We start from the raw sequence: 24825 nt of genomic DNA, 5'->3' as shown, positions 1-24825 counted from the left end.
TGAGTACTTGATTATGGGATACACTCACATGAAGAATTACATAATCCGGTGGATACCAACCATGTTCTTGCCGATCTTACCCCTTTACTTAAGTATTAGAAGGAACAAACTTTCTATCCGACCACTTGTACCCGACATAGACATGCCCGTAACCATTATACCCTCAAATCCAGTACCAGCTGCGTTATCGGGGACATTTAGATTCATAGGTTGGACCAACATTAAACTTTCAATCTGTTGCTGGTATTGATCTGGCTAACCATAGACATCGGAGGTGAGTCTGTGTTACAGGAATAGTGGTACACTATCGGATTTACGATTCCAATATTTTTATTCGATAGTTAATCTCACAGATCCTGTATTTCAGGGCATTTACCATGGCAAAAGAAAGCACGAAGGTTTGTCGTGGCCTTAGACTAAATGCTCCTGCAATGTCGCTAATATCAATTCGCAGATGACTTCCAAGCAGTGCTGGACAGGTCGCGGTTGGCTGGTGTTCAGTCCATGATAATCACAGGCGGAAGCCTTCGAGAATCAAAAATTACGCTGTCGCTTGCTGCTCAACTTGGTTCGCACCATCTCGCAGAACCACATTTATGTGCACTCTGATATCATTATGCGCTTCTTTATCTTACAGGCTTCTTTGCAACGGTAGGATGTCACCCAACCCGCTCAAAGGAATTTGACACGCACCCAGGCGGCCCAGAGGCCTACATTCAAGAGCTAGATAGGCTCATAAGTGCCAATCTCCATGGCAAAGGGAGAGTTGTTGCTATTGGTGAATGTGGCTTGGGTAAGTCTATATTGCATGTTTAACCTCTGCATGTAACCATTGATATCATCAGATTACGATCGCACGCACTTTGCACCGGAAGATGTACAGCGACGACACTTCCGTATGTGTGGAACATCGGACCCCTTATGTCAAGCTAACTGTTGTGTTGTATGGTATTTCGCAGGTTCACAACTTTTTCTCGCCAAAAAACACAAGTTGCCGTTATTCCTACACTGCCGCGCGGCACACAAAGACTTTGTGAGCATACTTCGCGACGAAGGTTTCGGTGAGGAGGGAGAGAGAAAGGGAGTTGTGCACAGCTTCACTGGGTCAGTCGAAGAGGTCGTTGAGCTCGTGCGTTCATAGTCTTTTCTTCTTTAAATTACGCTGACTCTGACGCACAGATGGACATGGGCTTCCACATTAGGTGTGGTTTCAGAGGGTTAGCGTGGAATTTTGGCACTGATGATCACAATTAGCGTCAATGGGTGCTCCCTGAAGACAGAGCAAAATTTACTGGCTGCAAAGGCAATTCGATCAGACAGGCTCTTACTTGAGACAGGTCAATTTATAACACTTATGAAGGGAAACTGAAAATTTATATGATGCTAGATGCTCCTTGGTGCTCAATGACCTCAACACATGCGTCAAAGACTTTCCTAGAGTCGCTCCCGGTGTCATTAAAGTCAAAGTATTTCCCTTCTGGCACTAAATTGCCATCGTTCATGATGGGCAAGCCAGTGAAAGGGAGAAACGAGCCCAGTGCGATCGGAGGTGTTGCGTGGGTCATACACAGGCTGAATGAAGGGATTTCATTTGAGAACGTGTCAGAAAAGGCGTACCAGAATACTATTCAGCTATTTCGCCTAGATGAACTTCAAGGTGCATATATAAAGGACATGTAAAATTAGACGTGTTTTCACAAGCATGCTAATGGAATCATATTTATACTGTTTCGTAATACTGTATGCTACACGTATGATACACATACACCGATGAACTCTCAGCCAGAGTCTCACCAGAGTCTACTGTCGTTTCCTTTCATCTTCGCTATCCTTGGGCTCGTGTGGTATTTATTTTTATGGACTGTTGGTCTCTTGGGATGCAGAACAGGGTGAGCAACTGCGCTACTTGGGCATCAACCCTCGCTTACTGTCGCATACCACAGTCGAAGAAGGTATCGCATGCGACCACGGTCTCCACTTGCAACGGCGCCGCCGAATTCTGTTCATGGTGTATCTATTCTGCGACCGCTGAAAGGCCTGGATGCCAACTTATACGAGAACCTTGAGTCTACATTCACGCAAGAATACCCCAATTTCGAAATTATACTGTCTGTTGCTGATGAGCAAGACCAAGCTCTTCCGGTTGCGAGAGAGCTCATTTCTAAATACCCCAGCATCAATTCCAGGATTATAATAGGTAAGTCTATAGTGAGCAATGTCGACGATTCAGCTGAGGAAAGCAATTCAGGAGAAGAGGTGGTGGGGGTTAATCCAAAAGTCAACAACCTCATTCGTTCATATCACGAAGCTACCCACGACATTCTCTGGGTCATTGATTCAGGTGTTTCGGTTGCACCCGGGACACTCGCGCGCTCCGTTGACCTGCTCGAGCCATCCACACAGACAAACCTTCCCAAGAGGCGCGTTGCGCTCGTCCATCACGTCCCATTTGCATCCTGCTCCAGAAGGGTTTCTTGGTTCAAGAATTGAGGAGGCATTCCTCAATACTAATCATGCGAAGATGTATCTCGCAATCAACGCTGCATCTATCGAATCTTGTGTGGTTGGGAAATCAAACCTCTACCGGCGTTCTGATCTAGAACGGGTTAACGGTTCGCTGAAGCCCCGAGTGCACATGGTGTCAGAAAATGACCAGGATTGCACCCATGGCCTTGCTGCGTTCGGTAAATTCTTGGCCGAAGACAACATGATTGCCAGTGCTCTATGGCACGAACTGGATCTCCGCCACGATCTGTCCTGCGACGTGGCGCATAATGTGATTGGGAAAATGTCTTTATCGGACTACGTGTGGAGGCGTGTACGCTGGATTCGCGTTCGCAAACACATGGTTCTTGCGGCAACCATCCTCGAGCCCCTTACCGAAAACCTTATTGCTAGCTCCATTGCTGCTGCAAGTTTCCGGTATCTTTTCGGCATTCCCATATGGCTTTTTCTTGTCATTCACCATGCAGCTTGGCTTTGGGTGGATCTAGATGTTTACGAGTCACTTGCTGGTCATCCTCTCCCAGCAGACAGACGCTGGCAGTTCATCAGTGCATGGTGCCTGCGTGAACTTCTAGCATTGCCAATCTGGTTCTTAGCTATGCTTGGAAACGAGGTGATCTGGAGAGGGAAGAAATACGAGGTGTTACGGGCGGGAGAAGTAAAACGGACATCGGGTGATGGTATACGCAGGGGCCTATTTACCCGGTGGAGGCAGAAAGATATTGACTATCAGCCCTTGCTAAGCAATCATTCGGATACATAATGCATGCATACAGTGACAGCGCTTCCATTTGTTTTCCGTAGCTCATGATTGGTTATTGGTTATCATCAACGGCGACCATATTATAAGAGGTACGTATATTACCCACGATTAAAATGTACAGAAAGCGTCTTGAGTACTACAGCTACATACAGTGAGAGTGCGGGATGATGAGATGAAAGGCAATAGACAAAGTTTGGTTATGAGAGTATACCCACATCAGGCTCAGGTTCACCGAAAGCTGCTCTTGCCTCTTCCTGACTATGCTTTGCAAGAAGACGGAAATTGTAAATCATAACCACCTCATCAAAGAAGGCGTCGGACCAATCTTCTGACTTGCAGGAGTCCAGCGCGGCGGTGCGGAGGCGCAAGTCGCGTCCATCACATGTAATCTTGCATAAAGATGCTTCAAGATTCGCAGGAGTGGTGGGCTGAGGCGTATGCTGTCGTGAATCCCTAGCATCTTTCTGCCGTTGGTTGGAGAACCAGTTCTTAACTTGGTGATATTCCCTATGATAGGCGAGATTAGGGAATACGACGGCGACGAGCTACTAACAACACGACGAACCTGTTTATGATGACTCCCAGCTGAGATACCCAAGCTTCGTCAGGGTACGGGGTGATCTCATCATAAACCATCTGCATTACGAGACGTTGGCGCGATGTTGCGGGCGTCTTTCCTGTAGATGGGATTACCAACGCGCGTTTCTTCAACTCCCGCACTCTAGTTTCTCTCTCGTTTTGAGCACGGGCTGCAGATTGTAAAAATGCCTGTTTATACGCCTTCTTCTTGAGATTGTCTTCGGAAGAAGTCCCTTGACGTGATGTGATGGCAGAAACGGAAGCGGGTTTGAATCGCAATGATGATCCCTTGCTCGTCGTGACTCGCTTCCTTAAAGTACGTCGCGGAACAGACTCCTCTGAAAGTACGACGGACTCCACGGATGGGTTCGCAAACTCTGCATCCATGCCATCTGCTGAGGCATCTAGAGACGGTTCCCGAGACGAAGATGATGATATGGGGCTATCCACAGCAGATCCATCTTCCTGACCATCAAATGAGGAAAGAGCGTCACGGGAAGACAGAGTGGGTGAATTTGAGAGTGCTGTTGCAGACGAGCCTGTGTATGGTGTGTCCATCAGTGATCTGTTATGGTAATGTGGGCAATACAAGGACTGAATTGTCTTCGTGGTTTATATGAAATAAATGAAGAGATACCTGCCTGAAATAAATACCGACGCTTGATCCACTGGTGGCCGGTGGATGTAAGACAAACCTTCTTTATTGTAGTATTGTAGTGGACGGTTGTCCAAACCAGCTATTGTTTCGGGGGGAAGATCGTAAATGATTGAGAAAGGAATGACTACTGCGTTTATGACAGGCGCCGATATGGCTAAGTCTATGGGGACCAGACGTCTTGACTGAGGTCGATAGCAAAGTGCGGTCGGTAGCCGGAACTCGCCTCTTGACTCTTATGTGTGATCCTTTTTTGGATCATCGAAGCCTTTGGTCAATAAAACCAAACAACCGCTTTCCTAAGAATTGGAGTCAGCACTTAAGTAGAAGCAACTCAGGTTCGATTGCTAGTGTCTACTATAATTTCAGTCCACGCGAGGGCTGGGTGTTCAGCTTACAACGACTTATAATTATGTCCGATCATGATCACACCAGACAGCGCATAATCGCATCGGTGTTTGATAAACGCAACATAGGTGCTGCGACTCAAGAGACATACGTTGGACACATCAAAATATGGGAGGATTCAGGAGAAGATTCTGGGAAAAAGCCTCGCTATATCTTGCTGTCACGTATGTTATCATTATCTTTCTTCCGGATCGCTTAATAAACAGCTCTTCAGAGGCTAGCGATGGAACTGGTTTCCTTCACAAGTCAAAGCTTAACACAAACGGCTCATTTTCCGTAGGGAAAACATGGAAAATTTCTGAGCTGCGTGGTATAGAAGTTTTGAATGTATGTAAAAGCATATGATGAGCTCAATCACGCAGCTAACCATTACGCAGCCAATGTCCTTCAATATCACACTGGCTCGCACATATAAATGGCAGACGGAAAACCATTTTGATCAAGCAAACTTCATTTCCGCGGCAGTACAGCTGTTTTCCGTCGTCACAAATGGTATTGGTGCACTGCATCTTGTCGGAGTGCGACAGAATGAACTAGCCCCTGGTGAGATAGCTGGGTCCTCACCCACGGACGCTATTAACTCTTGTTATTAGCCAATGGATCCTCTGAATCCTCGGAAACTCTGGTCACCCAAGCATCGCAAAATGAATTGAATGTGACTCCTGCGCCAGCAAGGCGACAAGCTCCGACTTCGCGAACGGAGGCGCTACAGACAGGCTTGCATGCGGAACCCCCGACGAGAGCTCAGGTTGTGAGACCTCCCTCCCGTTCCTCATCTCCTGCTAGTTCGAACCTTAGTAATCTACACTCCAGCTCAGGCGCAATTCGACCCGCTTCTCCATCACCAGCCTCTCAGCTACAAGGGCAACCGCAGACCATTCCATCCAGTCTTCCAGGTTCACTTCGACCGCGAATTACCCGCCGTCCATCCAATGCAACGCTACCACAAAACCCCTCGTTGAATGGCTTGCCAGCAAACCTTATACCATCCCGTGCACCTCCCGCTACGACACCTCTACGCACACCCAAAGAAAGTTACCCTTTCGCTGCATCTCGCCCCTCCGCTGAATTTGTCCACGCGTCGAGTCCACTCTCAGTCACGTCAACAACTGCCCAGCTTCCTCGATCAGAGTCCCCGATTTCCATTCGATCTCGCAAGCCACCTTCAAGTAAATCGATACCTACCCCAGAACCTCCACAACCTCGCCGGGAGCACAACAACCGGGTATCGTTCTTTGACCCTCTTAATCAAGCTGCTTTGGATCGGCTTGTAGTGGGAGATTACGCAGAGGATGAGAGTGCAGGTGAAGAAGAAACCTCACAGGCTACAATGGCGAGCGTAGAGGAGATGCTAGAGGGATTCGAGTGGGCCAGCGATGACTCTTTTGGAAGAAAGAACGCAAAGGGGGCAGCAGACTTGGTTGAGGCCCGGCTGCTGGACGAGTTGGTAGCCCTTGAGAAGGTGAACCAGGCATCTGAGAACCTCACGTTTTTAACCACTGACTCATGTTTCAGGCCAATATACACTCCTTCCTGGAGTCTGATGATCGTGTGGCTCTGGTCATGAATTTACTGGATGAAGCCATTACTGAAGTTGACGCTATGGACAGCTTGATTTCATCATACAAGATTCATTTGAACGTTAGACCCTGTCATCAAACCGATGTATCGCGTACTAAACTATCTTACCACAGGCCGTTGGGGACGATATTTCGTTCATACAGTCCCAGCGGCGCGGCTTACAGGTTCAGACACAGAATCAACGCGCTTTGCTAAGCGAGCTCGAGAATCTCCTTGTATGTTCTTTAGACCCTACCACCATATATCATACTGACGCCAGGATAGCAAACCGTTCAAGTAGACCGTGAAGCACTGGTGACCCTCACTCAGGAGTCCCTTGAAAAAACATCTGGGATACAGAAATTGGAGACAGCGGCCACGGAACTTTATAAAGCTCTCCAAGCTGGCCAAGACACCGGTATGTTTGCATATTTTGGCATTTCCTCCCAAGGTTTTATTGCGCGTAGACATGGCCGCTACCATGGAGCGATTAGACGAATACAGGACCCATAACGCACAGTTCTGCAAGCGTATCTATGACTTTCTATCAATTATGTCTGTCGCGCAGGTGAATTGTTTATTTGTGGTCGTGAACGCGACACTTATGTTGCGTATGTAGGCGGAGATTATCCTGGATGGAAATAATGGGATTATCAAGCCTAGTCGAGGACGACCGATTATCAAGAGTCATAAAGACATGGAGGCATACCTGGGTCGGTATGCAGGGCTACTTCTCTACCTGAAGGAGATGGACGAGAGCATATATTCAAAGTTCTGTGCAGTAAGGGAATTTCGGCGCCTACTAAAACTCATGTTGATTGATTTATCTCAAGGCATACTTCTCAGCCACCAGTGAACTTCACAAAAAACAAATGGGGAGCTTACTTTCGATTTACTCAGGATCGCTGAAGAGGATACCAGACGAAGATGCTGACCAGAGTTTGTGATCAACTTTTTTAAGCAGACGTTGGGCTCATATTGAGACAGACTTTGGGTTGACCAACGTAAATAATCAAAAGGCATCTATTCGACGCGCTGGAACCATAGTCCGTTCGCCCATCGAGGGACGAAGGGATCGAGACAAAGACAAGGAGAGGCAGACCGATGAGGAATATCGTGCACCAGAGGTATACTTGTATCTGATTCAGGCTAGTCTTCGCTCATAACAGTGCCAGGCCCTGGGTCTTATTTTGGAGCAAATTTCCCCTCAAATCTACCGGGAAGGAGACTTCATTGCAGATTTCCTGCAAATTAATGATGCTGGTCTCACGTTTGCTGACTATGCCGGGTTGGACAATTACTTCAGGCGACAAGCTGCACGAAGTGCGGGCTTGAGTCAAACCACCATGAAGCTCGTACGCGGTGCCATGGACTTAATTTTCGGCTTTTTACCTGCCGAGCTGAAGCAATGGATTGATTCCGCTATTGCGAAAGATACTTTGTACGTATCGTATATTTTCCCATGGAGAAGCTCTGTTCACTCCGCCGATAGGCAGGTGGTCGGAGTTTTGGTATGCCTGGAGCGCTTTGTCGCGGATGCAGATGAGCGTGACAATGCCTTCTTTTTGCAAATGCTTGAGAAGCAGCACACTAGGCTCAAGGGTTCCTTCGATCGCTATATCGTAGGCAATTGGCTCCGTTATTGGATTGCTGCCGCTCACGATGAGTTTGCAGAATCAACAAATCAAGATGATCGAGGAAACTAAGCTCACGAGCAAGAAGCGAAAAGGGGTCGCTCATTTTGTGAAATACTTTCCGATCTATGTCGGCCGCATCGAACAGCAACTAATTGGCGCGGATGGCTTGGAGATCAGGGCCAACGTCGACCTCGCTTATGAAAAGATCGTGCACAGCATGTTTGAATGCCTTAAGCACATGGCTACCCTAGATGGCGAAGATGAGGACAAGGGCCAGCTCAATTACCACGTGCTGCTAGTCGGTAAGTGAGCTGATACACCGCTGATTGTTTATAAAACGTTTGGCTTGCAGAGAATATGCACTACTTCGTTGCAGAAATGTCTCAGCTGGATGTAGGCTCGGTTTCTGGGTTCCCGAAGCAAGCGGAGGCAATCTACAATGAGAATCTGAACGCCTACGTAAAGATTGTCCTCAGACGACCTTTTGCCAAGATCACTGTACGCATGGTAGTTTCCTCATTTGTCGTCACTTTCTAATTTATTTTCCCCTTCTACAAGGACTACTTCGACGGTATCGAGCGGCTGCTTACGACTACTGCCCCGACAGAAGTCTCAAAGAACAGCAGCTACAATAGATCTTCGCTGAAGAAAGTTGTCAAGGAGTTTGATGGCAAAGACATCCGCAAGCATATTGACGCCCTATTCAAGCGCGTTGAGAAGCATTTCACTGAAGCTGAAGAGAAAGCGACGAAGGAAGAAAGCAGTGGTATTGCCCCTGGCACGGTCATGGTTGGCGTCTGGAAAGCTTGTGAAGAGGAACTGCAAAGAATGACAGAGAACTTCAACAAACGGATTTCGCAATGTTATGCGGATAGCGGTGTCTCATTGGAATACACTAGCGCCGACGTTGAGACGTCCTTTAGGCGTCACCGGCTTGGATCATAAATTATTTTAGAGTACTAATCATGAACCTTACATTGGATGCGCATTGTACAGTACACACGCCTACGTTATATACCACTCACTCTTGTTAAAGTGATAAAATAAGAGACAAAAAGTCTATTCGTGTTTTGGTAAGTTGGAAGAGAAATGTCTTAGAAAATTAACTTCAAGTGATCTCCTGAATGTGCCTCAGGAGGCGGTAGGATCGTGGACTGATTCTACGGACTTCCGTTCCTGCCCGCCATTATGATTGACCCCAGCACCACTAGCATACGTAGAAGCATCGGGAGAGGAGCTAGATTTTGAGGAAGACTTTGCTAATCTTCCCAAAATAGCAGGACCGTAAGAAGTCCAAAGCCCCTTCATTGATTCGAGGGAGTAGGGCTGCTGCCCAGGTTGGCCCTCCCTCGCAGCTTGAGGCTGTTTGGTAATGGGAGTCTTGTTCAGGATAGTCCACAAGAGGTCAATAAGCATAGAAATGCGGGATTGAAGGAAACCGAGGACATTGCTTTGAGCAGAAGCAATGCCCGAATCCAACTCTGCCTGATTCTTGGAGCAGAAGGGTTCAAAGTAGGTTTTGTAGATGTAGGTCGAACCCTGTCTGTTTGTGAAAACCTAGGTGAGGACAGCGGGAGGCAAGTACGAACCTGGATTTGCGGGAGAGATAGGTAGAGCAAGAAAAGGGTTCGTGTTTCCCAATAAAATGGCAGCCTTGTACATGAAATAGGGGTAAATGATGTTGATATTGTTGAAACGAGCTGAAGTGAAAACTAACCATGATACGAATGAGCCTATGGTCGACTCTACTGCAATAAAAGCCCCAACTACTGCCCAATACATCGAAAGGTTCTGGAGGTCACCAGATAAAGGAGAGGAGAGGGCCTTGTAGGTAGAATAACTTGGCAGCAAAAAAGCGAACCACGCGCTGAATTGGAAGTATGGTCAGTAAATTTACGGGCATGAGAAGTTGGCAGAGATCTATACCAAAGTAGATGAGATATCATAGACATCAACATCATGAATCGCTCTCCGAACTTGGAATGGTGGTCGACGGCGATAGTAAGTACTGATCGCACAAGATATCAATTTATGAATGATAAGTGACACTGGAAAGAAGAGATGACGCTTTACCGTATGACAGGAGCTGCGATACCAGAAACAAGTCAAGAATCAAGATGAGTTGTGTGTATGGATTGTCGATAGGGCCACGTAGGATATCAACTACCGCGGACAATCAAATTACGTACGTGTCATTACATAATATTACCTCTTTTAGATGGAGTAGGATGGAGAACTCATTTTAGTTGAGCCTCAAGGCCTCGACGTCCTCACATGTGCGAAGTCGTTATATCCACATGTATTGTATTATAATGCCCGTCGGAGTCATCCACCCTCAGACCTGCTAGCTGCAGCCAGAGAGCACCACAAAGCAACGAGCCATTGTTCTGTCCAAAATGGCAAAGCCTGAGCATTGGACTGTCCAACATCCACATATCCAATGCGGCGGTGGTCCACAAGCCACAGTTGGCTTGAGACATATAAATGCCCATGGGGAGAGCTACTCTTCGATATCATATCCAGCCATGAAATATCAGGCATCCTCTTTCGAGCAAGCTCAGTTCGTCGCCACGAAATCCACGAGTAAAAGGTCTCATCGCGCTTCTCCCTCTGATGTTGAAAATGCTCCTCGGAGGGAATGCATGACACCGGAGCAGCTTAAGATCCTTAACCCGTACTATGAAAAAACCCCACGTCCTTTGCCGGATGATATCGAATTATTGGCCAAGGAGATTCATAGGTGAGTTTGGATTCCTCCATATACGGCACTCCTGACCAGATGGGTGTAAAAGGCCAGTCCAAAAAGTCGTGAACTGGTTCAATAATCGGCGTGCCAAAGAGCGCAGATTACAACGACAATCGCAGAAGCCGTCACCTCTGTCGCAAAGCTTCTCGATAAACGTTGATAGTGACGCTGATATGGCCGAACCGGATGTCGACGGTTCCGAATCCGAGTCGGATGTCGACCAAGATGCCCTCGACTGTGTAGCGGCCATGGATCAGATGTCACAAAAAGAAATCGATGTGGCTTTCATTCTTAGCAATCTCAAACGACGCATCATCATCGTTGGCCCTTCCGAACAAAGAGAAATCGACGTGTTTTCAAGCGTATAACTGGCCCCAGATGTCTACTCGATCACCGCTATATAGCCACTATATTTTGAATTACTTGCCTTATTGTTGTTACCCACATCTGCAATATATCCATTGACATGATGCCATCTCGCGAGGAAGCCCCCCCTGCTTCGCATGGCTCACCATACCGTCCGCTATATCAATTCTCGTTCGATGATAGCGGTCACCCGATCGTCCGCTGCTGGTTTATGGGAGTCTTAACATCGGAAATGAAACAACTGGTTTATTGATTCCGAACTTTGGAGCACCGTGGCAACACCTCGGACAACATGCAGTGGGACATACGACTGCTGGCAGCACTTGAAAAGGTGTTCTGAGATTCCCACAAGTCGTGAGGAAATTGTGACTATCAGCAGCAATAACCAAAGGAATGAGTATGATTGCAGCACGACCACAACCGGCTGCTGATGGGAGCTGACTATCGTAGATGGAAGCTGACTATCGCTGGCCGATAATTCTAGGGGTATCAAATCCGGGAGGAGCAAGCACGATCGCTCCAATCCAGGGCGCAGCTTTGACTGCATAGATACGTGAGGGACTTGATTTCAAGTTTCCAACGATATCAGAAGGGCCAATTATAGCCTGTTGTCCACAGTTGGACGAGTTGGTTGAAAAACTGGACTGATTGACCTGAAGAAGTGAGATGCAGGACATTCGAATTGACATTGGAACGATGGTACTGCAGGGGAGTTAAAAAAGGGTGGCAAGGGGATCATATGGGCTTGTCATGGTCGTGACGACTAACTTCGAGAACTGCCCATTTTCAGATCTATTTTTTTTGGTTTCAAATTATCGTTATAAATATATATATAGGTTTTACTATTTATTTTTGTTTGCTGCGTCGATAGTGCAGATGTTGAACAACGTCGCATGTGGCAAAGCAGTCTTCGTTGAACGTACGACGTTGTTCGGTTCGGTATCGCTTTCTATCTGTTCATCCATCCTGGCATCTGTACAATATTCGAGCAGTCATTATGGATCCCGCCTCTAGTGCTAACTCAGTGCTTCACAAGAAGCATGATGACGATTTTGACAAGGCTACAGACAAGCGTGATGTTAAGCCAGTCGTGAAGACCCTAAATCGTGTCCCCCGTATGTTCTATTCAGTTCTCCATGTATTGGATCTCTTTACTGACTGTGCCGATATAGGTGCATGTGTGAGCCCACTCCGGCTTTCCAAGTTCCCGACCCAAGCTGACTTTATACTTTATAAACAGAATGCTTGTCGGAAGCAGAAGATGCGCTGCGAGGGCGCAGATAATCCTCCATGTCGACGTTGTCGTCATGCCGGACTAGAGTGTCTATTCGAAAAGCCCACCAGAGAAGCAACTCTCACGGGCGAGGCAGGACTCGAGTTAGTAAACTTCGCCCTATGACATGTCAAGATCTTGTTCTTACAGTATCGCAGGCGTATACGAAGTCTAGAGGCTCACGTTGCTGAGATACGTTACACTCAAACTTCGATACAGAACACTCTTCTCGAGATCGTTGGTCACCTCCGAGGCGCTACGCCGTATAATAACCGCTCCCCTTCGACGTTCTCACAGGCACCGTACAATACACAGTCGCCGACAATACAATCCATGGGATCTCCCCCAATATCGTCTGGCCCGAACGGGTCTCATGTAGGAGATCCAAATATTCACAGCGTACAGGCTGGCCCTACCACGCCCACCGCCTATCAGCCCAACCCAGGATCTCTTCCACCTATGATCAACGCCCCGCCGCGTCATTCACGGGGCTCTGGTTCTCAAGGTGCATTGGCATCGGTTGGGCAACCTCCCGGTCACGGAGAGTACCACCCACCGCAGCTTCCGTCCTCACATACAAATCCGACTTCACCGACCCAATCTTATGGTTATTCCCCTTCTGGGCAAATCTTACCCCCGTTTTCCACGTTACAGGCGATCGGTCGTGCAACCTCACAAGGATCTATACCCGGCCGTCATGACCCGCATCAACCAAGGCAAATGCAGCGTGGTCACAATGTGCACTCACCTTCGGGATCTAAACGCACCGCGCCGTCCTCGTCCAATCCAACCAGCGCGGACTCGACAGATATTGATGACGACAATGGAGAGCTGCCAGCTTCCGGCCTGGTAGCACCGTGGGAAGTTCTAAGAGGTCTAGCTGACGTAGCTATTGAGCGAGCTGCCAAGGTCAGTGGTTTCACCGTTTTACACCCACTTCGCGTGAACCCCTATCGCGTATAGGAAAATGGTGAAGCAAGCAGTGAACCACAGAGTAGGGCCAGAACCCCGTCCCCCGAGCGACAATCCAGGCCAATGAAGAGGAGAAAGATCCGTCATCGGGCTTCCCATGGTTTGACTTTCCCGGATGGTAGCGTTTCATGTCCACTTGCACTTCACTGATTCTCAACGTTTTAATGGGTAGTTGTCACGACAAACGCTATCCCGGAACAAGAAGCCCGTGAATTGTTCAGAATGTAAATTTTCTTCTCTTTTCTTCATGATACGTATCAATGCTCCCATTATACAGATTTTATGCTGGATGCTCCACTTTCCTCCCAGTGTTCGATTCCCAAGTCGACACTTTCGAAGCGCTTCATGAGCGGTCGCCGTTCGCTGTCGACGCTATCTGCACTGTTGCTGCTCGCGTGAGGGACGGCGGAGGTGATTTACTGACATTGCTCTGTAATTCGCTTATCTCATCGTCCATCAGGAAATGCAAGCGAGACTTATACCCGATGTTTGGAAGCGGTGCAAAGTATTTCGTGTGCCACGCTGTTTGCTCCGGTGAACCGCGTAGAAGCTGTGCAAGCCATGAGTGAGTACGTCTTTCGGTGACATACAAATCACATTAATCGTCTGCAAGTTCTTGTGTCTGGGTGGTCAGACAATGGATGGCTCAGTGGCGGTCATGCTGTCCGCATGGCCATGGAACTGTGTAAGTAGCACATTCACAGTAAACACGAATATCTGAGTGTTTGATGACTTGTAGCACTTCACAAAGCTTGGCCCAAACTTCTTAGGCGCATGCAGAGCAAAACCAAAACCACTGGCGGTACAGAAGATCGCGACCTCGTTATTGCATCCCGAACTTGGTTTTGCCTGTATCTCTTTGAGCATCAGTGCGTTTGTGGATGGCTTCAATGTCCGATCGCTGATTGTATATCAAAGGTTATCCTATGGCACAGGACGTCCAGCAATTTTAAAGGATGATGAAAGCATATGGCAGTGCCGTTTGCTTCTACAGCATCCTCTAGCAATTGAGGATGACATGCGTTTAGTTTCGACCGTTGAGCTAATGGCTATTCGTGAAAGAGTGCACAACAAGCTGTCACCTTTTGAACGGCCTGTCGATGAAAGCACATTTGCAGTCATTCATCAGGCTGACTCTGAGTTCCGAAATTGGTATAAAACTTGGGATCATGCTTTTTCGCAGAAGTACGAAGATGCAGGTACGACCGAACCACCAGGAACTACTCCCAACTCACCCTGCTGACTCTTCGTCAAGCATTTTACCGCCAAAGTTTGCAGATCCAACAACTGCACGCGGAACTCTTCCACAATGCCACCGCGTTACGTGGTATCAATGGTCCAGAGGATGTTCAGAAGATGCCAGCTACCCAGAGAGAACTGGCAATACGTTCAATACACACCGCTCGCCAGGGCCTTGAAATCACGGTTAACTCGCCGTCGTATAGCGAAGGCATGAAATATGGTTAGTTTCCACTATTCGGTCAGGATTCCTGGACTCACTTGGAATAGCTGTCCACTATACACATGCAACTGCAACATTTGCAGCATCCTTCTTGCTGCGGTTAGCCCGTCTCTTGTAAGTCATGCGTGTTGCAGGCGGTGGGTAATGTACTCATGTCATTCCAGCCCGAATGATTGCGATATGCAAGAAATACGCTTACAGGTTGAGCGTCTCGCTGGCTTGATGTCTCAAAGTGAGTCTATTGCACTATATTGTAGAAACACACTCGTCAACTGCTTCTTTGGCAGTCCCTGGCAAGCGCTACGCCATTACGCTTCAGTTGATGCTGAAAAGAGCGAAGAAGCGTAAGGCAGCATCAAGCTCCCGCTCCCCCAAGATACCTAGGGAGCCTCATCGAAACATGTCTATGGTCATTGACATGCAGCAGAATGCACACATGAGCCCCGAGAGCTTCACACAAAAATATGATCTCGCATATTCGAGTCCTGAAGTCATCCACCAGATGCAAATGGGCATGATGCCCCAGCAGACGGCTGAGGTCGACAGCATCTGGCGCGGCTTTGAAATGACGTCTAACGAACAACTTCCAGTGTGGATTTCTGATCAGAGCCTCGGTGGTAGTACATTCTCCCAGCAAGGCATGGATGCATTTTTGCTGCCTGCTGACTATCTACCTCCTGCCCCTCAAATCTGGTAGACGGCGAAGTACCAACGTGCTGTTTTTTATGGTTTCCGTCGTTCTTTATAGCTTTTTGTCTATATGTTGTACGCTTGTAAGTTCCTATCTGTTCTTGCTTTGTTATATATATATCCAGTATTCTTGTGTAGCTTTCGCATCGCTATTCAATCGCTCAGTGTGCTTTTGGACGACTATCCCTGGATCAGGCTGGGCTGAATTGAAAGGGAAATGTACGGCGAAACACTCAATTGACCTACAATCACAACCATCGGGACTGAATCGAAATGTTTGACTTGCTGACAAGGTATAAATGTACGAATCCTTGATCTATGGTCTTCCCAACAACCTTTCGTACACAATGTACTCCCCAGAAGCGCGCAGGCGACCTGTGTCTCACGAGCGACTCCCCCATCTTGCTGGCATTGGCCTTGCGAGAGAGTCGCCTGTATCCTCGCAGTACTCGACTGCTAGCTCAACTTGGCAGGCCACTGATGGGGCGATAACGGCTTCCTCATCTCAGCACACCAAGGCCAGAGAGGCAGTTGCTGCCGCCGAAATCAGTCGTACATTCAGCGCACTAGAAGATGGAAGGACTCCACCCAAGCGAAAGCGCACCCTCGTATCTAAGCTGGTCCCTTTTGCTCGACGTCCACAGGAAGCGCTTGATGAAGAGATTTTCAGCGACATGAAGACATCTCATCCGGCGAGCGGTTCTTCGAGCGGCAGGCATTCACATTCCTCCAGGGTTGAGGGCAAGCCGAGTAAACAGCCTTTGGGAGGGGGTGGTCCAAATAGCTTTTATCAGGGGGGCAAGCTTCGTGCCAGCGTTATCAAGAGCAAGCGACCTTCTGCAATAACGAAACACGTTCAAGGTGAGCCTCAGAAGAGTATCATGCCTGCCATCCAATAACGATCTCGTGTAGATATTGACAAGCGTCGTGCTTTCATGCTCAAGCTCGCAAAGTGCTTGCTCACTTTTGGTGCTCCATCTCATCGTATCGAATCGCAGTTGGCCACCGCTTCTCAGATCCTTGACGCGAAAGCCTCATTCGTCCACATACCAAACATCATCATCGTCACGTTTGGTGACGAGGACATGACGTCTGTCGAGACTCATTTCGTGAAAGCGAACGGAAAAATTGCGCTCACCGCGTTGCAAGGAGTCCACCTTGTGTATCGCAAGGTCCTTCATGACAAAATGACCGTCGAAGACGGCACCAAGCGATTGAGCTCCATACTTTCCGCTCCCCCAATATATTCCCTGTTGGTTCGCTGCCTATTAGCCTTTGTATGCGGCTCTACCATCTGCGTCCTTGCATTCGGGGGATCAGTCATTGATATGTGGATCAGCGGAGTGTGTGCCTTCGTCTTGCAATACCTAGGCCTTAACACTGCAACAAAAAGTGCGACATACGCGAACGTCTATGAGTACGTGGCCTTTACCTCTGCTCTGCATTCACTCGATTTACCAACTTGATTAGGATATCAATTGCCATTATCGTGTCCTTCGTGGCTCGAGCACTCGGCACCATACCAGGCAGGTTGTTCTGCTACAACGCTATAGCATCTGCCGGAGTGGTGTTGATTCTACCAGGATTTACTATCCGTAAGTGGCTGACTTGTGCTATCCACCACTCACTGCGACGATTCAGGTATCAGTTATCAGCGCGCTAGAACTCACTTCCAGAAACATTTTATGTGGATCCGTAAGAATGGTTTATGCGATCATCTACACTTTGTTTTTGGTGCGTCCATTTTAGAAAAGTTCGTGTTGAAACTTCTTAAATCTCAACCAGGGTTTCGGCCTAACGATCGGCTCCGATCTTTATCTTGTACTCAACAAACACGCTCGACACACGTTAGATAAAGGTGAAGCAGAGAGATATACGATGTACCACGGGACTTTCCACGCTGTGAATGGCACTTCACCCGTTCCAGGAGGCGCCATCTTCGGTTTTGCTCAAACCACTGATCCCCATATCGTTAACGGTATTGGATCTACTGTTCTGGTTTCGACCTATATTAACCCGACCTGAAAGGGTGCTACAGGGAGCCAAGCTGGCCATGGTGGAGAAAGGAACTTCCCTGGTGGACGCTCTTCTTCCTCGTACCGGCGTACTCTCTATGCTCGTCTTTGTCTAACCTGCAGGAGTTGCGCAGCTGGCAGCTTCTCGTCATGGTGCTGTTTGCGTGCTGTGCCTTCGTCGCGAATCGAGTCTCGAATGACTATCTTCCTGGCAAAAGCGATATCATTTCGGCTTCTGGGGCTTTGGTCATTGGACTTTTGGGCAACGTTTACTCGCGAGTCATGCGTGGAACCGCTTTCACAGCCATGGTCACCGGTGTGTTGTTCCTTGTTCCTGTAAGTCAACCTGAAACGTGCTTCAAATTTATTCCTCCAACTAATATCAAAAATAGTCTGGTATCGGTCAGGGCGGGGGTCTCCTCTCGTCTGATGAAACATCGTCTTCTCAGCAATACTCCGCTGGACTTGATCTTGCCATCCGGATAATAGAAGTTGCGATTGGAATAACGGTTGGTCTATTTGTCAGTCAGATCTTCGTATATGCCCTGGGAAGAAGAAAGAACGCCGCGCACTTTGCTTTCTGATATCTTCCAATTACATAACATCTATCTATGTACACATCATACCATAAACACTACACTAGTGATTTGAATCGATGACAGACCAAAACGGAGAAGTGAGAATCGAGAATCAAGGTGTTCTAGGGATTACATGAAGTTTTTTACGAGTAGAGAATTAATACAGGTATTCCAAGATTGTTCCAAGCAACGAAGAGACAGAAAATAAACTTGGGTGATCTAAATAAGTTACGCTGCGAAGAGTTGATTCAGCTCTTCCATCCGTCGTTGCAGCATGTCGGCTTTGCTGAAGTTCTGACCCAGAGTCATGTTGGCCAGCTCGGTCTTCTTGCGCTGCACTTCCAGAAGGCGATCTTCAATAGAGTTCTCGATGATGAGCTTGACCGTTGTTACAGGGCGTGTTTGCCCTAAACGATGCTACGATGGGGTCAGTGGACCATAACAAAAGGTGTCAAAGGTACTCACAATCCTATCGACTGCTTGATTCTCAACTGCGGGATTCCTGTGGCAGGCTTAAGCAACACTTGAATCGCAGGAATCAAGAAGATAAACGTTACCAATATGGGTCCATCAAGTAAACACGTTGTGCAGCAGTCAAGTTCAAGCCTACTCCTCCTGCCTTCAGACTGACTAGAAGGACTTCACACGCGGGATCATGTTTCAATGCTTCCATGGCACGAGTACGGTCATCACGTTTCATCGTGCCATCAAGACGATCATAGCGAATACCAGCCGTTTCTAATGCGTCTTCAATCCTAAGCTCGGATGAGAAAGACCACATTGTCAAATTGTAATGACATACTTATCCAGCATCGTTGTCCATTGGGAACTAGATCATAGAAATAAACTGTCAGAGCGATTCACCAAGTGAGAATTATGTACATACAAGACAACAGTCTTGATTACTCCATCATCGAGTTTATTGCCTTCATTATCCACCATTTCCACCTCGATTGAGTCTGGGTCGTAATTGACAGAATGTGGGTTTGCCCGGGAGAATTGCATGAGATCCCCGAGCAACGCCTTGACTTTGGTAGACGGATGGAAGTTCTCGAGTGTAACGCCTTTGGTTCGCTTCTCTCGCTTGACAGGCTTCTTCTTGGCGCCAAAGTCACCTGGCGAGCAATCAGGTCGAACTCGAACTGCATCTTGCGGCAAAAGTCCAGTTTGGCAAGCCGAGCAGGAACGGCGAACATCGGTAGGAACATCCGGCCAACCTGGGCATACGCACTGACGATAGCATCCCAGGCAAAACAGATGCTGACAGCGCGTGAGGACGAGTGACGGTGCTGATGGACTACTAGCTCGTGTGGGGGCACGAGAACTGGAACCTTTAGTCTTCCTTCCTCGTTTGGGTGCCGAAGGACCATCCATATCCATGGCACCGCTACCAACGTCTATCTGCCCCTGTTGATCAGAAGATACACATAGCTCCTCTCCACATTCAACGCATTGAGTTGTAGCTGCCTCCCGTAGCAATGCAACAATGGCAGCTGCACGAGTAGGATTGAGACCTTCCTTCCCAATGGCAGCGGCAATGTCTTCGTAACTGGTGAGGTCCATTCCCGGTGGTCCTTTACCATCCACGAGCTCGAAATGGTCGCAAATCTGTCGGAGACGTAAGATTTTCTGGAGTATGCCGACGTAGTTCTTCATGACTTCATTTTTGTTGGAAAGCTCGTTGAACTCGGCTTTGGACTCCGAGAAGAACTGGTCGTAGATTGTCTGCTCATGCGGATCAAATTTCAGATACCGGAGTTCATCGCGGCGTGGAGGGAGATAGAGTATTCGACGCCCATCAGATGACTTCGACTCCTTTGTTCGCCTCAAGGTAATGCACTTCATGATCGTCTGAAGACGCGCAACACCCAATGACTGCCCATATTTGACCGGAGTGCCGATGAACTCCGTCCAGATGTTCTTGTCATCAAAAGGCTCCAAGCGCAAGAACTTGATGAGAGCATACACATCATCGAGCTTGTTCTGAACGGGAGTACCCGTGAGGCATAAACGGCGGTCTGCCATTAAGTCGCAAGAGGCACGACTTCCAACTGTCTGGGTTTCCTTGATCGAACTGGATATAATTATGTTAGTTGTGATCCACTGGATAATTATTCAAGAACGTACTGAGCCTCATCGAGCACGACACGAAACCAGTGTACAGTCTGCAGAGCACTGGACGCCTCAGATGGACCAAAGCTCGAGCAGGATTTTTTCCTCTTCATTCCTGCCCGTTTTGGTTTGGGCAATTTGAGCACTTGATTACCGCGCTCGTCAATGTCGACCCCACCATACCCGTCACTGCTACCATCGTCATCATCCTCGGCTTCTACATTTGCCATTCTCCGATTTTGTTTTGAGAATTCCGATGCTAAAGTCGCATACGTAGTGATGACAGCATCAAAGTCTGCAAGGAATGCTGCGTCTGGCCGTCGGGCATTTCCATGGTATACGTAGACACGAAGTGGTCGACCCTCGCGTTTTCGAAGAGGTGGCTTCGTTTCCACTTTGGTTTCAGCCTGAGAAGCCGGGGGGGTCTGCAAGGAAGACAACGACGTGGCGGCAGAACAACTCATCCCACCGCCACCGACCACAGTGACTTCTCCTCGCCAATGCTCGCGAAACTGGTCTTCCCAATTCGATACAGTGGAAAGAGGACATATGATGAGCGTCGCCCGACTTTTCGCCTTAATACGACACGCTCTAGCGTAGTCAGCTTCGGCCTTATCCTGGGCCTTTGCTGCCTTGCCTTTGCCCTTGCCGGAAAATGATGACGAATCAACTTCCGGTATTCCCCAGACACTTCCGGCGAAATGGGCAGCAGTCAAGGGATCCTCCAGCACATTCCGGTCCGGAGGAGGAGCGGGTGGAGGTGGTAAAGGCGCAGCAGCAAATGCATGTGCAGAATCGAGTGTCGATGCAATAAGGGAAACGCAAGTGATTGTCTTGCCAAGACCCATCTAATCATGAGACAAGGCACAATTTGTCAGATAGGGCAGAGATAAAGGGCGGAGGGCAACTTACATCATCTGCGAGAATAGCACCTTTGGCTTCTTGAGGTTCATGGAAAACCTCTCTCTGGGTAACGATATGAAACCAAGATGACTGGCCTGTATGGAGATCGTTCCGTGGCTGCCACAATGTCGAGTAACGACCATCTGCGCAGCGTTTCTCCCGCTCCCGCTCGAGCAAAAAAGTGAGCGCCTTCTTTTGATGGGGATACAATGTTGTTCCTATCTCAAGAACTTTCGAAGCCCAGTCAGATGAAAAGATAAGAACAACAGCAAAAAAGATTAAAACTAACCAGGCTCTGTCTCTGGTAATTCGTCTCCACTTTTCAGACTCTTGAAAAGCTCGTCGATTTGGCTTCGTTGTACTTCTAATGTTTTGCCGGAAACCATGGGGGCATTCCAACGAGAGCTATTTCCTCCTGGACCGACATATCCGGATCTAGAGGGAATCATGGAACGATGGCCCCCGGGTGGTGGAGCATGCGGGTTGCAGTAGTGATAGTTCATGAGGCGCGAGATATCATATGGCCCAGAGGGATGGTCAAGCAATAGACCGCATGACTGCAGATAATTGCCAACCACAGCAATATTGCCTTTCGGCGTATAAACCAGCATTTGGAGAGGCAGTATAGGAAGCTTGTCAAAGCGAATAAGCGGATGCGGGAGTCATCGAAGAGAAACGAGCGTAACATACATTTGGTGAACCACGCCGCACCTTTGCATCCAAGCGGATCAGGCCCTTACCTAGCATGGGACCGAGATCTGTGGCGACCTTTTGTTCGACGACACCAAAAGCTTCCCCTTGAGAAGGTTCGCCCGACGGTGTTTTACTACTAGGCGTCTTGATATGTATCGTCTCAGTTGCACCTGCCCTCTGGGGATTGTGTTCATACTGCAAGCGGACGTTTGCCCACTCGATCTCATTATTTGATTCCAGTGCTTGCAGATAGGACACGGGATATAGCACAAGTGCGGTGACTGTGAGCTGTCCGATGCAAACCGGAGTCTTGGGATGAAGGTCATCGGGCAATCCATTAGACACAGGGTGATGGCGAGACTGAGGACTGGGAGGAGGTGACGGGGAGTCTGTAAGATCAATGACCTGATGATTTGAAGGTGGAGCAGAAGAAGATGGTCGAGTCGGAACAAGAGGAGGCAAAGTACGCGCACTGCCAGTAATTGGCAGTTGAGTAGACGTATTCCGTGGTGCTTGCGATGGACCAGCAAAAACAGGACGATAGTTGGAAGATTGTGGGGGAAGTGGCGGCTGCGTCGGATTAAAAGACGTCTGGTCAAGTGGTGAAAATATGCTTGGCTTCATTGAAGGAGAATGATATACGAGCGGAAGGTGATTTGGAGGGGGGTATTTAGCATAAGATTGTTGGTGTTCAGGTGCGTGCACAGGATCGTAGAACATACTCTGTCTGGGCGGAGGGGAATGATAATCGGTTGTCGGGCGCTTCAGGTGGCTGTTAGAATTGAAAACGCTTTCAGAAGAGTTGGGTTCATCATCATCTAGGGTAAGGTCAATATGATTCGACTGGCTGTGCGAATCTAGAGTCAAGTTCTGAATATTAGGCGATGATCCCGATGGTGCATACGTTGCCATTGTGCATGACAATGAGGAAGGGGTCGTTCCGGGCGTCACGGACGACGAGTAAAACAGTAAGCGCGAAGAACCTAACCAAGTTAATAATAATAAGTTTCAAAGATCACGTCGCAATAGCACGTGATCCTGGGTCAATTCGGTTATAATTTCTCACGCTTACCATGTGGGCTCAGCTTGCCCAACTCCCGTTCTTCACCAACTAGGTAATAATTAAACTTTGAGCTCCATCTCCCGTGGGGGGGCCTTGACTGATCGAGAACAATGATCACATTGGTCTACTAGTGCTCATACAGGTACGACTTGGCGGAGGAATTAATACCTGTTTGCTACTACTTTCCTACAAAACAGCCGGAACGCAGAGCGTCAAACACCGGTTATATATCTTATAATAGTGCTGTTCGGGCACACAGCCATATTCTCCAGTACGAGCCCGTGGTTGGAACTTGCCCGAATAGCACTGCTATGAGAAACGCATAATACTCCTACATCTGATGGCGTTACCCACCTGCAACGCAACTGAGGTCAAACGTCGATCAATCAATCAAAGATATTTCACACTTACGGGGTGCCCATCCCATCTCGTAGTAAGCCTGTCGTGCAGCTAGCTCTTTAGCTTGCTGCTTAGTGTCGCTAGATCCTTTACCCTTCTCGATCCCATCCACTAGTCCCACATTCAATTATTAAACTCTATTTCAAGAGATAAGATGACGTTCCATGTGCTCACCAACGCAAGTCACGTTCCATTTCCCGGAATGTGGTGGGCCCACTAATACTGCTGAATAACTGACACTCACACCACGTTGATGAGCTGTTTGATTGAACAGTGGTAAAAATGCAAGGTGTGGTTGAGCAGGGGCTAGAGGATTTGGAGGTGATATCCTTGGGGGAGATGGCGGCCGAGACAGCGGAGGTGGCCGCATATACGGATTGTAATGGGTGGTTTGAGTTAATTGCGGGAAATTGGTGCGCGGCGGAAGAGATTGAGGCGGCAGCGTCGAAAAACGTGATTGTACGGGTGGCTGATGCATCTGAAAAACGCGATTGCGAGGAAAATTGGTATACTGGTGGTGGAGGGAATGATGGTAATGGCGGAGGAGGAGCAGAAGGCTCCTCTATTTTCACTCGTTTTGAGGTGGGAGCAGGTGACGTTGGTTTTGAAGCTATCGGGACGACATCAACATCCATATCTTGATAATCGTTCAATATCGTAGTAGACAGCCGAAGGAGGCCGCCTATCCATTCCTGCACTGTCTGGAGCCCGTGCTCGGTGAACACGGCTCCCAGATAGGCATTGAATATTAGGCGCCCTTCCTAGACCCGAATGAGAACCGAACGATGTGAATGAGAAACAAGCAAGTACCTCCGCAGTCTGAAGTGATGGTAGACACCTGGGGTCGCAACGAATATCTTCCCGTAGCCGATACAGTTTTGACCAGATATCAATCGTTTCGTCAGTCAAAAGCAGCGTCCTCTGCACCTACTCGAGAGTAAAATCGGTCATGCGCATTCAGAAAACACATGGCTCACCTCGATTTGTTGCACTGCAAGCTTTGGTTTTCGGAAGAAAAGTAGTTGTGTTGTCATCATCTCCAAAACCTCGTGGCCAAGGACGGACAATCTCTCATTGTCACGAAACAGTGCATTGCATGCCAGCCGGAGAGACCTGTGGGTGAAAACTTCGAGAATGATGTGTCCTGAAAGCTTCGGAAGGCCAGGTAGCTCCTCTGGCAGTGCGTCAAGGGTTGGCGAACGGCTTCGTTTGAGGGTGTTAGCAGGCATTCCGAGTCCAGGTTCAGGTGTAGATTCCATAGTGAACAGAGCAACGCTGTGACCGCGAAGTCGAGGAGGGAGAGACATTAATAATAATAAGATGTGCAATGTATCCAAGATGGTGGATCCAAAAGATCTGCGTGGCTCAAGATGGTGGTGGTTCTTGTTGTGTGCGCGCAAACTTTGTCAGTCAGTGTGGGTCCAGACGTCCACCCCCGAAATTCGA

The 24825-nt window shown here is 48.3% G+C and overlaps 10 protein-coding genes across 10 annotated transcripts; 6 read left to right on the top strand and 4 right to left on the bottom strand.

Moving 5' to 3' along the window:
• The first annotated feature begins 30 nt into the window (after nucleotides 1–30).
• On the top strand, nucleotides 31–1732 carry EDB91DRAFT_1109892 (uncharacterized protein). Its single transcript, XM_041317655.1, has 10 exons — nucleotides 31–209; nucleotides 266–274; nucleotides 342–398; nucleotides 455–568; nucleotides 638–793; nucleotides 846–896; nucleotides 960–1129; nucleotides 1180–1202; nucleotides 1255–1337; nucleotides 1388–1732. The coding sequence occupies exons 1-10, from the start codon at nucleotides 62–64 to the stop codon at nucleotides 1678–1680; spliced, it is 1104 nt and encodes a 367-aa protein (XP_041181415.1). The 5' UTR covers nucleotides 31–61; the 3' UTR covers nucleotides 1681–1732.
• Nucleotides 1711–3334, top strand: EDB91DRAFT_1109889 (glycosyltransferase family 21 protein). The gene is made up of 4 exons (XM_041317654.1): nucleotides 1711–1889; nucleotides 1944–2197; nucleotides 2249–2469; nucleotides 2492–3334. Exons 1-4 carry the CDS (start codon nucleotides 1771–1773, stop codon nucleotides 3266–3268), a joined length of 1371 nt encoding a protein of 456 aa, XP_041181414.1. The 5' UTR covers nucleotides 1711–1770; the 3' UTR covers nucleotides 3269–3334.
• EDB91DRAFT_1109888 (uncharacterized protein) lies at nucleotides 3335–4705 on the bottom strand. The gene is made up of 3 exons (XM_041317653.1): nucleotides 4489–4705; nucleotides 3834–4386; nucleotides 3335–3775 (listed from the first exon to the last, which is right to left on the bottom strand). The coding sequence occupies exons 2-3, from the start codon at nucleotides 4232–4234 to the stop codon at nucleotides 3466–3468; spliced, it is 711 nt and encodes a 236-aa protein (XP_041181413.1). The 5' UTR covers nucleotides 4235–4386; nucleotides 4489–4705; the 3' UTR covers nucleotides 3335–3465.
• Nucleotides 4706–4787: 82 nt separating this feature from the next.
• Nucleotides 4788–9145, top strand: EDB91DRAFT_767012 (exocyst complex component Sec3-domain-containing protein). Its single transcript, XM_041328334.1, has 16 exons — nucleotides 4788–5074; nucleotides 5125–5237; nucleotides 5288–5453; nucleotides 5504–6372; nucleotides 6426–6551; nucleotides 6605–6706; nucleotides 6756–6888; nucleotides 6938–7038; nucleotides 7090–7251; nucleotides 7304–7409; nucleotides 7458–7597; nucleotides 7646–7911; nucleotides 7963–8092; nucleotides 8145–8409; nucleotides 8460–8605; nucleotides 8666–9145. Exons 1-16 carry the CDS (start codon nucleotides 4915–4917, stop codon nucleotides 9050–9052), a joined length of 3372 nt encoding a protein of 1123 aa, XP_041181412.1. The 5' UTR covers nucleotides 4788–4914; the 3' UTR covers nucleotides 9053–9145.
• Nucleotides 9089–10250, bottom strand: EDB91DRAFT_767033 (TB2/DP1, HVA22 family-domain-containing protein). Its single transcript, XM_041328335.1, has 4 exons — nucleotides 10034–10250; nucleotides 9825–9974; nucleotides 9697–9760; nucleotides 9089–9646 (listed from the first exon to the last, which is right to left on the bottom strand). The coding sequence occupies exons 1-4, from the start codon at nucleotides 10066–10068 to the stop codon at nucleotides 9239–9241; spliced, it is 657 nt and encodes a 218-aa protein (XP_041181411.1). The 5' UTR covers nucleotides 10069–10250; the 3' UTR covers nucleotides 9089–9238.
• Nucleotides 10251–10632: 382 nt separating this feature from the next.
• On the top strand, nucleotides 10633–11221 carry EDB91DRAFT_1078812 (uncharacterized protein; the record flags this gene model as incomplete). Its single annotated transcript, XM_041315056.1, has 2 exons — nucleotides 10633–10847; nucleotides 10900–11221. 2 exons carry the CDS (start codon nucleotides 10633–10635, stop codon nucleotides 11219–11221), a joined length of 537 nt encoding a protein of 178 aa, XP_041181410.1.
• Nucleotides 11222–12030: 809 nt separating this feature from the next.
• On the top strand, nucleotides 12031–15845 carry EDB91DRAFT_1109857 (uncharacterized protein). Its single transcript, XM_041317652.1, has 14 exons — nucleotides 12031–12336; nucleotides 12460–12596; nucleotides 12651–13401; nucleotides 13456–13582; nucleotides 13637–13688; nucleotides 13742–13875; nucleotides 13925–14029; nucleotides 14078–14149; nucleotides 14204–14333; nucleotides 14383–14663; nucleotides 14720–14926; nucleotides 14974–15040; nucleotides 15091–15158; nucleotides 15214–15845. The coding sequence occupies exons 1-14, from the start codon at nucleotides 12217–12219 to the stop codon at nucleotides 15621–15623; spliced, it is 2661 nt and encodes an 886-aa protein (XP_041181409.1). The 5' UTR covers nucleotides 12031–12216; the 3' UTR covers nucleotides 15624–15845.
• Nucleotides 15846–16551: 706 nt separating this feature from the next.
• On the top strand, nucleotides 16552–18215 carry EDB91DRAFT_1235273 (DUF1212-domain-containing protein; the record flags this gene model as incomplete). The annotated part of the gene is made up of 6 exons (XM_041321297.1): nucleotides 16552–17033; nucleotides 17087–17211; nucleotides 17265–17350; nucleotides 17402–17558; nucleotides 17645–17967; nucleotides 18024–18215. The coding sequence occupies 6 exons, from the start codon at nucleotides 16552–16554 to the stop codon at nucleotides 18213–18215; spliced, it is 1365 nt and encodes a 454-aa protein (XP_041181408.1).
• A 38-nt stretch (nucleotides 18216–18253) lies between these two features.
• EDB91DRAFT_766761 (SNF2 family N-terminal domain-containing protein) lies at nucleotides 18254–22884 on the bottom strand. Its single transcript, XM_041328333.1, has 9 exons — nucleotides 21915–22884; nucleotides 21514–21856; nucleotides 21234–21454; nucleotides 20337–21169; nucleotides 19096–20283; nucleotides 19012–19038; nucleotides 18767–18964; nucleotides 18675–18711; nucleotides 18254–18626 (listed from the first exon to the last, which is right to left on the bottom strand). The coding sequence occupies exons 1-9, from the start codon at nucleotides 22827–22829 to the stop codon at nucleotides 18438–18440; spliced, it is 3951 nt and encodes a 1316-aa protein (XP_041181407.1). The 5' UTR covers nucleotides 22830–22884; the 3' UTR covers nucleotides 18254–18437.
• Nucleotides 22885–23078: 194 nt separating this feature from the next.
• EDB91DRAFT_1109846 (uncharacterized protein) lies at nucleotides 23079–24794 on the bottom strand. The gene is made up of 5 exons (XM_041317651.1): nucleotides 24357–24794; nucleotides 24190–24306; nucleotides 23892–24140; nucleotides 23554–23857; nucleotides 23079–23490 (listed from the first exon to the last, which is right to left on the bottom strand). The coding sequence occupies exons 1-5, from the start codon at nucleotides 24684–24686 to the stop codon at nucleotides 23363–23365; spliced, it is 1128 nt and encodes a 375-aa protein (XP_041181406.1). The 5' UTR covers nucleotides 24687–24794; the 3' UTR covers nucleotides 23079–23362.
• Between the last annotated feature and the right edge of the window lie 31 nt (nucleotides 24795–24825).

Source organism: Suillus paluster (genome assembly GCF_016628075.1).
Source record: "Suillus paluster strain FC165 chromosome Unknown EDB91scaffold_7, whole genome shotgun sequence".
Taxonomy (NCBI): Eukaryota; Fungi; Basidiomycota; class Agaricomycetes; order Boletales; family Suillaceae; genus Suillus; species Suillus paluster.
Note: the sequence above shows the minus strand (reverse complement) of the source record. Positions and strands in the feature narration are given on the sequence as shown.

Bases quoted from the DNA above. Each gene is read 5' to 3' on its own strand.
- EDB91DRAFT_1109892 (XM_041317655.1), top strand. From the start codon at position 62: ATGTTCTTGCCGATCTTACCCCTTTACTTAAGTATTAGAAGGAACAAA. The intron at 569-637 runs GTTCGCACCATC...TTTATCTTACAG, and splicing joins GTCGCTTGCTGCTCAACTTG to GCTTCTTTGCAACGGTAGGA. The intron at 1,130-1,179 runs GTGCGTTCATAG...TCTGACGCACAG, and splicing joins TCGAAGAGGTCGTTGAGCTC to ATGGACATGGGCTTCCACAT.
- EDB91DRAFT_1109857 (XM_041317652.1), top strand. From the start codon at position 12,217: ATGGATCCCGCCTCTAGTGCTAACTCAGTGCTTCACAAGAAGCATGAT. The intron at 14,150-14,203 runs GTAAGTAGCACA...GATGACTTGTAG, and splicing joins CCGCATGGCCATGGAACTGT to CACTTCACAAAGCTTGGCCC. The intron at 15,041-15,090 runs GTAAGTCATGCG...ATGTCATTCCAG, and splicing joins CTGCGGTTAGCCCGTCTCTT to CCCGAATGATTGCGATATGC.
- EDB91DRAFT_1109846 (XM_041317651.1), bottom strand. From the start codon at position 24,686: ATGTCTCTCCCTCCTCGACTTCGCGGTCACAGCGTTGCTCTGTTCACT. The intron at 24,141-24,189 runs GTACTTGCTTGT...ATTCGGGTCTAG, and splicing joins CATCACTTCAGACTGCGGAG to GAAGGGCGCCTAATATTCAA. The intron at 23,858-23,891 runs GTATACCAATTT...CGCGTTTTTCAG, and splicing joins CATCATTCCCTCCACCACCA to ATGCATCAGCCACCCGTACA.
- EDB91DRAFT_1109888 (XM_041317653.1), bottom strand. From the start codon at position 4,234: ATGGATGCAGAGTTTGCGAACCCATCCGTGGAGTCCGTCGTACTTTCA. The intron at 3,776-3,833 runs GTTCGTCGTGTT...CGCCTATCATAG, and splicing joins CTGGGAGTCATCATAAACAG to GGAATATCACCAAGTTAAGA.
- EDB91DRAFT_767012 (XM_041328334.1), top strand. From the start codon at position 4,915: ATGTCCGATCATGATCACACCAGACAGCGCATAATCGCATCGGTGTTT. The intron at 6,373-6,425 runs GTGAACCAGGCA...CTCATGTTTCAG, and splicing joins AGTTGGTAGCCCTTGAGAAG to GCCAATATACACTCCTTCCT. The intron at 8,410-8,459 runs GTAAGTGAGCTG...TTTGGCTTGCAG, and splicing joins TTACCACGTGCTGCTAGTCG to AGAATATGCACTACTTCGTT.
- EDB91DRAFT_1109889 (XM_041317654.1), top strand. From the start codon at position 1,771: ATGAACTCTCAGCCAGAGTCTCACCAGAGTCTACTGTCGTTTCCTTTC. The intron at 1,890-1,943 runs GTGAGCAACTGC...CGCATACCACAG, and splicing joins CTCTTGGGATGCAGAACAGG to TCGAAGAAGGTATCGCATGC. The intron at 2,198-2,248 runs GTAAGTCTATAG...AAAGCAATTCAG, and splicing joins CAATTCCAGGATTATAATAG to GAGAAGAGGTGGTGGGGGTT.
- EDB91DRAFT_766761 (XM_041328333.1), bottom strand. From the start codon at position 22,829: ATGGCAACGTATGCACCATCGGGATCATCGCCTAATATTCAGAACTTG. The intron at 20,284-20,336 runs GTACGTTCTTGA...AATTATATCCAG, and splicing joins GTCGTGCTCGATGAGGCTCA to TTCGATCAAGGAAACCCAGA. The intron at 18,627-18,674 runs GTGAGTACCTTT...ACCCCATCGTAG, and splicing joins ATCAAGCAGTCGATAGGATT to CATCGTTTAGGGCAAACACG.
- EDB91DRAFT_767033 (XM_041328335.1), bottom strand. From the start codon at position 10,068: ATGATGTTGATGTCTATGATATCTCATCTACTTTG. The intron at 9,975-10,033 runs GTATAGATCTCT...CTTCCAATTCAG, and splicing joins ATGATATCTCATCTACTTTG to CGCGTGGTTCGCTTTTTTGC. The intron at 9,647-9,696 runs GTTCGTACTTGC...ACAAACAGACAG, and splicing joins TATCTCTCCCGCAAATCCAG to GGTTCGACCTACATCTACAA.